Source organism: Colobus angolensis, unplaced genomic scaffold (genome assembly GCF_000951035.1).
Source record: "Colobus angolensis palliatus isolate OR3802 unplaced genomic scaffold, Cang.pa_1.0 Scaffold569, whole genome shotgun sequence".
NCBI classification, from domain to species: domain Eukaryota; kingdom Metazoa; phylum Chordata; class Mammalia; order Primates; family Cercopithecidae; genus Colobus; species Colobus angolensis.
Window position 1 is genome coordinate 1,055,403 of NW_012119254.1, and position 11,819 is coordinate 1,067,221.

Sequence of the window (11,819 nt, forward strand, 5' to 3'; positions counted from 1 at the left end):
ATATTTTGTAATCAGTGTTGGGCTGCTGTAGTTATGTTTATGCTTATACTATTGCTAGTATAGCTTCTTAAATAAATCATTAAGGCTTCATTTATCTTAGTCCTCATTTATTCATAGAGATTCTGATATTTTATATAAATGAAATTTGGAGATAATGAATCACACTCCATTAAATGGCAAAATTCTAGAAAGTCATTTTTGAAAGATATCATTTTATCTTAACTTTTATCTTCCAGACTTGCTTAGTGGTACATACTTTAATCTTGTTTAATGATTCAGGGTTGTCTTCCATGTAAACATTGATTTTTGTAGAGTAGCAGCTCTCAGAAGCTAGAGAGGGCAGTATAGGATTGTTTGCCCATCATTCAGCTGGTCTCAAAACAAGACCTTGAAATCTTCATCCTGTTAGCTGTCATCCTGTTAGCTGTTGTTTACATGGTAGTGTACCTGGTTCTTACAATTGTTTTTTTAATCTTACTGCATCTAGTGGTCTGTGGGCCAAGGTAGCTGTTTAGAAAAGTGCGTAAAATGAAAATAAACAAATTTTGTTTACAAACAAGCTTTATGTTTATACTTCAGTGCCATCTACTTTTGCTAAATTTTAAAAAAATTAGTTTTTTATTTATTTTCTTCCAGATATTTGAGTGGTTGCAAATAAGTGAGATGTTATTGTTAGCTAAAATAAACCCTTTGAAGGAGAGAGCACTGGTCTAATTTATTTCAAGACTAGCATATCCATTCAGAAAGGTAGTAATAACTCAAGACACTGCTAGGGAGAATGAGCTGTTTTCCTCAGAACTCTTTTTAGAAAAAAAAAAGTTTTAAAACTTTATAATAAAATGTGAATGAAAAATGGTTGTGAGGACTTTTCTTTGGCATTGGATACCCCATGAAGGTTTCTATACATTTTTTAAGAGATGGGCGTCTCACTTAAGAGATCAATCTTCCCACCTCAGCCTCCGAAGTAGCTGTTTATACATCTTTTAAAAATTTCATTATGAGAAGTTTTTAAGACCTAGAAAAAAGTTTTAAAAATACAACCATCAAGTTTAAGAAACAAGCATTATCAAGTCAGGAGAAACCCTCAGTATATTTCTCCTTAATTGCATCCCGTCCTATACATCTTTAAATATACAGCCTTTTTCTGTTTTTTATTTTTAATGAATCTATTAAAAATAAAACTTAAAGTAGCTTTTTAGGTAAACAAACCTCTTATGGTAATGAAATGATATATCCCCAAGGGCCATGAACACTACTTTGTGTTATCTGTATTAGGAATTATTAAATTGTTATTTATAATAGCATTATTTCTTTATTTTAACATTTAGTTTCTATGCCTTTGCATATGTCAACCTGGGTTATAATGAAGAACATTGTTGCTAAAAATGGATTTTCTGGATTATTTTCAGGTAAAAATACTTGCTTTACCGAATCATTGAATAGAATGATTACTTTTAAACCTATCGCCTTCTAAAATTAACTTATAGGAGGAAGTTATAGGTAACATACTATGTTTATTTTCTCCTAAATATCTGTATTATAAATTAAAATAAATGTTAAATAACAGATTTACTATCAATAAGATAAAAATTTCTCTATAATGTAATATGGATTGAAGTGAGGTTGTTGGAGGTGCGCAGTCTTTTCTACCAATTTATGGATTTTAACATATTCATTTAATTTGAACATTATCAGAATAAAGCCAAAAAATTATATTTTTAAAAATAAGGTAAGAAAAAAATATTTGTTTTGATTATTCCTATTCTTTTTTCAGGCCTAATTCCTCGCTTAATTAAAATTGCTCCTGCTTGTGCCATTATGATCAGTACATATGAATTTGGAAAGGCTTTTTTCCAGAAACAAAATGTTCGAAGGCAGCAGTACTAGTGATGCTGTTTCAACTTGAAACAACAACTATAACCAAAGAAGATGGAGACTCTTAGGCAAGAATGTTTTTCACCATTATTCTCTTACAATGATTTTATGTCTTTCTTTCCTATAATTTAAATAAATGATTTCAGCTCTACCTCTAAACCATAATTTTAAAATAAATTTTATCCTATTTTTGGTGATACAGAAAAAGATATTCTAGAAATCACCACCATTGAGCATTCTTGTAAAAATAAGACAAATTACTCCTTAGCATCAAAAGCAGTCTCTGAGAGTTTAATATTATATGTTTCAGTATAATATAATCTTACTGGGAGTGTGTTGGATACACAAGAACTTTTTGAATTGTGTGCTGAATGATGTACATAGTCTAGAAGAAAAAAGCCCAAGTCTTGTGCACATTTAAATCATGTACATAGGTATTTCTGTATTTCAGTAAAGTAGGTAAGGCAGTCGTTAAATAGCATTGTTGACATTGACCAAATATTGCCTGTTTCCTTTAATTCAAATGCATTAGGTTCCCGCCTCCCCCACCCTCCCCGCCATGTTGCTGTTTTAAGGCTTCACATGTATTAAGATTTCTCTGATCAAAATTGTGGCTGTTCTCCTTATGAACCATAATATAATCATTTGTGTGATGTACATTGTGCCATTTTTTGATGACTAAATGTCTATATTTCTGCTGTTCCTGTAAGAGAGGGAGTTTTTTTACTGATAGTAGCAGATGTTCACTTCAGCCAAACTTGGGTGTTCAGTGGTAAATCATATAGTATTTAGACTGGTAAAATTAGTTTGCACACAGGAATAGCCTCTGATTTTTAGCCATCTTGTAATCCAAGTATCATTGTTCACGGAATTCTCTAGGTCATTTTTATTGTCTTATTCTAACAAGACATTATTGCTACGATAATAGTTACAAAATATTTCTAAAATATCCTTTGATTTTTACACTAAGTATGGTAGAGTAAGAGGCTAAACAAGAAGCTATTTCCTTGAAGACATTGCTTTCAGTCACCGTACATGTCTAAATAATTTAGCTTATCATTCATTGTATGTAGGAATGAGATAAGAAAGGATATGATGGCAGGAAAAGAAATGCTATTCATTTTTTATACTTTAGTTTTATTTTCTTAGGATTTATATCCTTTAAAAAGAAAACAGCACTTTATTGCAGTCTTTATTTTAGGAAAATGTGAAGCATTTTTTTTTCCTCTCCTAAAATGAATAGATGACAAGTCTTCAGTGCTGGTAGAGGAACGAATTGATTTTGTACTATAGTAGGAAAGTATAACGCCAGAAATAAGGTATATAGGGTTTGCATGTCATCTTCTGTATTTTATCCTGTGTTGATTTACCTTAAATTTGCAACATATCCATATAAATATTCATGACTTTCTTAATTTCATTAAAATGTTTATGCCTTCTTAAAAATCATCACTGTGCTTCTAAATATTTTTATATAAAATCATTGTGTAATGCTGTACTGTGATATATATATGAAAGTTTATCTTGAACAGTGCTCTTTAACAATATTAAATTTAAATTTATCTTGGTTTTGCTATGCTTATGGATAATTCATAGAAAAAAAGCAGAAAAACTTAATACTGTTCCCAAAAGGCAGTTACATATTTCAGTTTAATATCACCTATGAGTATGAGAAAGATTTCCATGTCTCCTACCCCTCACTGCACTTAGGAAAATTCTTACTTATGAATAAAGTAATATAAGTAAATCTAAATGCCTAGTAGTTTTTCTAACACATATTACATGCAATGTATCTGGATGAAAAGAAGGCCACATTGAAGCTTTCTTTATACTTAAGAGGTAAAGAAACATTGATACTTTTAGAATTCTGAACCAAAACAGGTTCAGAGTTTTGCCATAATAATAACTTAAATAGTACCTAGAAAAATTCAGTCCATAGAATAGCTAAAATTTTAATTTGCTTCCAGAGTTCTGTCTGATAAAATAATTGAACCATAATTGGCACGATGAATATTCCCAGGTTTTACTTCAGTATACAAATTTAACTCTCAGCCATATGGGCTTTCCAGACTTTTCAATACATATGTTGCAGGAATTGCAATATTTGTAAACATGCACCACAACATTGTTCTTGGTGATGTTTCTAAAACAGCTTTTATTCTATTAACGTTAAATTTTCTAACATAAACATTCAGTTGATTAAATGTAAAATTTTAAGAAGGAACATCTTTTAAATATTAGATGATTGCAACCTTTAATGTAGTACATGTTTGACTTTTTTAAAAAGGCAATTTTTTTCTTTTTCTAGGAAATCTATTCACGATGGTTATTTATAACTGCATGTGTTTTTTACAATTTTCCCTCTTGGAACAACATATACTGGGGTCTGTCAAAGGGTGGAGGGTGGGAGGAGGGAGAGGGACAGGAAAAATAACTAATGGATACTAGGCTTAATACCTGGGTGATGAAATAATCTGTACAATAAAACCCCCATGACATACAACTTTACCTATATACAAACCTGCACATGTACCCCTGAACTTAAAATTAAAAATAAATTCTTCCCTCTTTTTGTCTTGGGCACAAGTGTTTGGGATGTGGGCAAGTTTATTGTATCCCTTTTGAATTTTCTTCTAAGATGAACTTTTTAAATAAAAGATTACTGCTTTTATATTTTAATCTGTCAACATTTATTGGGACATTTTTTGTAGTAGGCAGTGTAAAAAAAAGCACTGGAGATATTTCAGATGTTGTTACTGGCCACAGGAGGTTTCAGAGCTATGACTGATTGCTAGAAGCATGCAAAGGGAGTCATGGTAAATATGGGGAGTTGTTCACTCAGCCTGGGGGCAGAGAAGGGGAGTGGTCAGGAAACCTAAGAGTTGGACTGACAGGCAATCCAATTAGTAAATACGCAGGGCAGTGGGAGTCTCAGTAAGGCAGTGGAATTTAGTCCATATGGCTTGAACAAAACGTATACATGGAAATGTGGTAAGAGATCAGACTGGAAATGTAGTCAAAGGCCTTGTGTGCTAAAGGAGGAACAAGAAGGCCGTGGGAAACCTAGGAAAAACTTTACGGCACAGTTGTAACAGTTAGACTTGGGTTTTGGAAAGATAACTAGCAGTATGGAAAAGGGGGCTTATGATAAGGTGATCTGTGTTAGAAATCTAAAAGTTTTGGTTTGTATTAAAATACACTTTTTAAATGTACCATAATGAAAAAGAGGTAATTTTATCTTCCCTTTCCTGTCATCAGTTAAAATGACAAATACTAAAACCAAATCGAAGCTGCTTTGCTTTCAGAAGAGCAGAATGAACCAGTGTTGTGACGCTTAAGCGGTAATCCAATATGTTTAGCAAAATCTGGACATTTCATCTAATGATAGGAACTTTAACAAAGCAGTTTTCTAAGTTGTAAATTTGGGACACATTTATAACCACTTAAAAATTGTATGTAAATCTAATTTAACAACTAACTTACGATTTACTTTTTCTGCCAATCATAATTAGTAGCTTGCATTTAGCATTTATCTCTTTAGAACTTTTATATATGATTTTATTTAATGCTTACATCATCCTGATGCCATCTCATAGGTGCCAAGAAGATAGTGATGATTCTTACAAAGAAAGCAAACATGACTATTTTATAATTAAATCAGTAACACTGCCAGAACCACTACTAAACTGTACTGATTCAATAGATGTGTATTCTAAAGCATATCATGTTACTTTTTAAAAATAGGATATTTAACTTGACGTGAGTTGGAATAAGGATTTCTCCCATTCCATTTTCATGTTAGTATTTTAGGTGTGAAACAATATATATTTACCACATTTGCTGAAACAAAAGTTGAATGTATAAGTTAAATCAGTTAACTTTTTGTCAATCAAAATAAGACCACCAATGCATAGTACAAAATGTTTAATATACATGCAACAAGTATAGTATGCATCAAGGCAACAGAATACACATGGAAATATTGGCGTATAATTTAGCATTCTTTTGGAGGCAAGAGGGGGTGGGTGAACAGTAAACACTACCCAACTAAAATTAAAGATTGAGACATACATTGTTTCTTCATGCAAACAGTAACTACCTTTAGTGTGAAATGAACTGTGTAGAAACCTGATTTTATAACAGCAGATGAATTTTACACCAAGATCTCCAAGAAAGGAGGAAAAGTCATGATCCTCAGATGTAATGTTTAAATCTGCATTTAGCAGCATGTTAAGATGCACAAATTATACATTAGACAGATCTGAAAAATTTTACGATTATGGAATCTTGAATTTCCTTCTACATTATAAAAATGTATGTAAAACCATTGTTTAATTACTAAAGGATAATAAATGTTAGTTGAGAGTGGACCATGAATGATAAAGCATTTAAACATTCTGATAGTTCATAGGAAAGCAGCAATAGTGCTCAAGTCCAGGCTGAAATTTTCAAATTTCTCCTTACCCATTTCCTCACTCCCTTCTCCCAAAGTTTCCATTGTCCTATTATACCTACCTTCCATCCCCCAAGCTGATGAAAACCTGCTTTGGATACTTCACTCACAATCAGGTATACAGAATTGAGAAATTGAGAACAAAAATGTGTCATTTCTCAAGAATATTTGCATTTCTACAAGTATTAAAGCCTTAAGCTAAAGGAATAAAGCTCTGAATATGTTCTGGCACATCTAAGATAACTTATTTTAAGGGCTTCCAGGCCTTTGTCCCCGAAGTGACACTGTTTAGACTGTCTTACATATAAGACTTGCCTTGTTACTACTTATTATCTTAAATTCCAAATTATGAGACTAAGCTGTAAATATTGCAGAAAACTACCACACTGCTACATTTCTAACACAAAGAATGAATGTGGTAACGTCGGTTCTTGACTCTTCTCAATAATAATAAACAAAAATGCCATATGAAGTCCCCAATAAGTACTGTGGCCTCATCATGTAAACAATGTATAAAATTTCTTTGGCACAGCTAATCATGTTTTCCTCATATTACTTGCTATAGAAAATACATGCCATACATTTTCAGTGTGGCGAGATTTTTAGGAATTAATATGGCTGTTTCAAAAATTCCAAAAAAAATAAAAGTACAGATTACAACTTTTTTTTTGTTTTAAAAAAAGAAAACTAATTTTACCTGTATATAAGTGTGGGGATTTTTTAACATTTAAATGTTTTAAAGTGAGATTATGGTGTGATTAATGCTAGAGGCTATAAAACACACGACACAATTCATTGTTGCACAAACAGGAAAAAGAACCAGCACTGAATATCAGACATATATTAATCAAGTATGATAACTACCCTATTGATCCTTGTTTAAAAGCCTCTCAAATCCTTAACTGAACTTGAACTCTTTCCTGGCAAAACAATTTTTCAACGTTTGTTCTACATTTTGAAATATGTCTAGTATTTGAGGCATACTTGATCATATTTTTAAATTGATAATCTTTTAAGAAAATCTTGGAAAACATTTTATTCATTTTACCTAAATGGCATAAAATGCTGTAAAATATTTTCCTGGTGGCACTAACAAATTAAGTCAGTAACTACCAAAACAGACACATTCCTATGGAAATTATAAAATGTTAAGTGGAATGTTGAGTTGATACCAAATGGTAAATATTAAATAAAAACTGAATAAGCCACTGTGAGAATGCAGCTGAGAACCTTCCCCTGATATTAAAAACAAGGCATTTAAAGCATAGAACTTAAGAAGAAATTAATGAAAAAATGAAATTAACTTTTTTTTTTTTTTGAAAATCTGAAAGAATGAAAAAATACTTAGCTTAAATCTCTGGAATAAAACTTTGAAGTCAGTCTCTGGCCACTAAGGTATATTTAAATATATAAAAATCAGCTGAACGATATATACAATTTGCTATGAACTATTTGGTGGATCTTTGAAAGTTGTTTTAAAGCCTATTCCTTTTTGAACTTTCTCAATGACAAATATAAGAATTTTAAAACTGAAAAATGGCAGGATCATTGTTTTTCACTCAAAATCTCTTATCTGGAGTGGATTCTCTCTAAGCGATAGACTTTCAGACATGTACCAGAACAATATAAAATTTCAAAGGTCTTCCCAGCAGTCAAACATATGTAAATTAAACATTTACAACATAAAAACTTTTGGCTTTTACATAAAAATTTTCAGGATGGAGTTAGGCCTGGACTTGTCATCTCTGTTGTAGGACTTGCAAGGTAGTCATTAGATTTTAAGCTTGTTAAAGACTTGTAACTTGCCACTGACGTTAGAGATCCACAGAGGCCAAGTAATGAGGGAGTATCTTCTTTACCTGAAAATTACAATTAAAGAGCAAATAATTAATTGCCCTTCAAGAATGATACAAATAAGATCCTAAAACCATTAGAAACTTCCATAGTTTACAAGATATTGCAAATATATTTAACTATTAAGTCAGAGATCTAGATCTCAGTATCTTTGCTTTTTTGGCGGTTTCAACATCACTCTTAAACATTATAAAAGATTATTTGTGCTGCTCATAAAAGTTCTAGATATGGAAGTTTGAGATACCAAGTTTTAAAGCAACAATAAAATATTTACCTTTTTGGAGAACATAGTTATGTCCAGTTAGTAAAAATCTAAACTGAATTAACAGTTAACAGTCCCCAGGCCACAGAAATAACAGGAAATCCGTATTTTGTTACAGCAATATATTAGAAGGTGGAAGCTGGTTGGGATTGCCCCAACTCAATAGGAAGGCTTGATTTGGGGAGACTTTATTCATTTATTAAACATTTATTCAGTATCCACTATGCATCAGGAACCTAATGTTAAGTGTTGAATTTCAGTAGACCCATGAAGGAGGAATGAGTACACCTGTTTTCATGGCTGAGGTCAAACAAGTTCTTTCCAAACTGGGTAAGTTTCAACCTGCAGTCTGCCTCAGTGTGCTGCAGTGTGATGCAACTGGCTATGTGGCTGGCTTGGGGCTATGAAAGGCTAATGTCTCTGAATAATTAGGAGGTTTCCAAAGAAGATGGAAAACTTAGGCTTTACACAGTTATAGAAGTTAAGCTGAGCCAAATATCAGATGTTTCTGAATATTACATATTGTTTTAAACAGCCCTATGAAGTATTCCCATAGTCCTTTGTACTTACCCCACCTTGTCATACTGTATGATAACTGTGGGGGCAACTCCTACCTTTATTAGACTGTAATAATATCCTTGAGAAAGGATATGGACATTGTGGTGTCCATTATATCCCCAGTGCCTAGGACACAGCAGATGTTCATCAAGTATCTATATAATTAATGAATGATGAATCAGTGGAACTGCATTTGTACTCAATATAGCTCTTACATTCTTTTTAAATGTGTGACTTTGGGCAAGGCATCTTCTCTGAGCCTGTTTCTTTCCTTTGAAATCGGAACAGATACCAGAAAATAACAGGCTATGTCAATTAACTTCACAGTTTTTTTGACCAGTAAAATACAGGAACATGTAATGGTATTAGGAACAGATATGGAACAGTAGTTGTTACATTCAGATTTAAATTGTTTATCATATTATGTTAGGATGAAAAGGTCTGTATGTTCTAAGTATCCTTTTAATGTTTAAGCTTTGAGACTCACATCAGGCCAAAATCAGCAATCTGGAGTTTTTGCTAAAAGCCCCAGGGACTCAACTGCTTTGGATAGTTTCTTCAAATTTCTACTCAATTACTGACCCTGAAACTTTTTTAAAAATATACTGCAGATTATGTATACATGTATAACTATTAATTGTGGCAAACATATATATGTATGTGTGTGTGTGTATATATATATAAAACATACAGTTTACTATTTTAGCCATTTTAAATGTAGAATTCAGTGGCATGAATTATATTCACACTATTGTGCGGTCATCACCACTATTTCCAAAATTTTTCATCCCTCCAATTTTTTCCCTCAAAATATTGTTTTGTTTATGGAGGACCTTAAAATTTCTACATAGATCTGATGCTTTCTAGCTTTGTCATACAAGTGATGTGTGTGTGTGACGTGAGAAATGAGAGGCATTTTGCAATTAAGATCTGTGTTCCCCTTTCTCAGAAGATAATTTACACATAATGCAACAGACAGCATCTGTCTTCTAAATTATGGTAAGAAATCTGTCCAAAATGGGCCAACTTTCAGCTTAATGTTCCTATTAAATAACAAAGGGGGACCTACCCCTGAATCTGCTTCAAAAAAGTAATGGATTTTTTTTTTTCTTTTTTACTGCAACTCAATATGACAAATTCCTGCCTGAAGAGAGATGGCAAAAGGAGTCAGACATGTTTCCCCTTTAAAGTAGATACCCAGTCATGGACAAATCCTTCTGAGTTTGCCCCTAAATAAAGTGGAGAAGCCCAAATTTGCTGGGACGTTTGCAAATAAAAATGAAATCTCCTAAGTAGAGTGCTGAAGCCAGGGTGGCCTTTAATATTATTAATGCCATCTAATATTATTTATTACAATTTGGATAGAAAATAAAGAGGCTAAGTTTATTGATATCTTGAGATTTCAAACTCATTCTTATTTTACAAGTACCCAAAATAGCTGAGAGAAGAGAGTTACTCTGATTTTGACCAAGTGTCAACAACAAAATATTTAACAATATAAACTCTGATAACAGTAACTAATATTTATTGATAACTACAATCCAGGCCCTGTGTTAAGTGCTTTACATGAGTTTCTTAATCATGAAAAATCCCATGAAGATCTGTAAGTATCTTCATTTTGCAGATGGGGAGAAATATGTGGCCAAGAGGTCATATACATAGTAAGAAGAAATAAGTGAAATCAAGTCCTCTGAATTCAGACTACCTTCTTGGTCACACTCTTGTATAGAAGGGAATCCATAAAACCTTTTACATAGGGGATGACGTGTTTAGCTTGTATTTTCAATACTTGAAGGCTTCGTGAAGCATGATTTTGAAGGATATAAATAAGAAAACGGACACAGGGAAACAAATACGAAGTCTATGGCAGTTGCCTGAACTAGGTGGTAGTAGAAGGGATACAGACAATAGAACAGACAGAGAAATCTTAAGAAAGTCAAAGTGGTAGGACTTGGTGATAGCAAAATGTTAGGTGACAGGAGTCATGAATGACTCAGTAGGATTTTAGACTTGCCAAGAATTCCCTTTTCAAAAAATAAAGTGGGATAACTGGATATCCATGTACAAGAGAATGAAGATGGATCCTTAGCTCACACAGTATGCAAAAATCAACTCAAAATGCATCAAAGACCTGAAAGTAAAAGAGCTAAAATGATAAAATTCCTAGAAGGTAATACAGGTATAAATCTGCATGACCTTTGATTTGGCAAAAATTTCTTAGATATGACACCAAAAGCACAAGTAACCGAAAGAAAAACTACATAAATAGGACTTCATCAAAATTAAAAACTTTGGGAGTCAAAAGACACTAGCAAGAAAATGAAAAGATACTAAAAGCGAGAATATATTTGCAAATCACACATAAGGATCTGATATCCAGAATATACATACAGAATTACTACAACTCATCAATACAAGGGATAGCCATGTGATTTTAAAATGGTCAAAGGATTTGAATAAACATTTCTCTAAAGCTGATACATAAATGGCCAATAAGCATATGAAAAGACTCTCGAATGATGGGGCGTGGCAAGATGGCCGAATAGGAACAGCTCCAGTCTCCAACTCCCAGCGCGAGCCACACAGAAGACCGGTGATATCTGCATTTTCAACTGAGGTACTGGGTTCATCTCACTAGGGAGTACCGGACAATCGGTGCTGGTGAGCTGCTGCAGCCCGACCAGGGAGAGCTGAAGCAGGGCGAGGCATCGCCACACCTGGGAAGCACAAGGGGGAAGGGAATCCCTTTTCCTAGCCAGGGGAACTGAGACACACAACACCTGGAAAATCGGGTAACTCCCACCCCAATACTGCGCT

The 11,819-nt window shown here is 33.0% G+C and overlaps 2 protein-coding genes across 5 annotated transcripts in view; one reads left to right on the top strand and one right to left on the bottom strand.

The window, feature by feature from the left end:
- The window catches only part of SLC25A40 (solute carrier family 25, member 40), a 56,046-nt gene extending 52,418 nt beyond the window's left edge, over positions 1 to 3,628 (top strand). Inside the window, exons 11-12 of one of the 2 annotated variants that reach the window (XM_011961760.1) lie at positions 1,329 to 1,409; positions 1,775 to 3,623. In XM_011961760.1, coding sequence (XP_011817150.1) covers positions 1,329 to 1,409; positions 1,775 to 1,887 — 194 coding nt within the window. In that variant the 3' untranslated portion in view covers positions 1,888 to 3,623. Of the gene's footprint in view, positions 1 to 1,328; positions 1,410 to 1,774 lie in introns of both variants that reach the window. The other variant, XM_011961761.1, reaches the window with a different exon arrangement.
- A 2,154-nt stretch (positions 3,629 to 5,782) lies between these two features.
- RUNDC3B (RUN domain containing 3B) overlaps positions 5,783 to 11,819 on the bottom strand; it is a 179,937-nt gene continuing 173,900 nt past the window's right edge. Inside the window, exon 10 of one of the 3 annotated variants that reach the window (XM_011961769.1) lies at positions 5,783 to 8,187. In XM_011961769.1, coding sequence (XP_011817159.1) covers positions 8,042 to 8,187 — 146 coding nt within the window. In that variant the 3' untranslated portion in view covers positions 5,783 to 8,041. The remainder of the gene's footprint in view (positions 8,188 to 11,819) is intronic. The other 2 variants (XM_011961767.1, XM_011961766.1) reach the window with 2 other exon arrangements.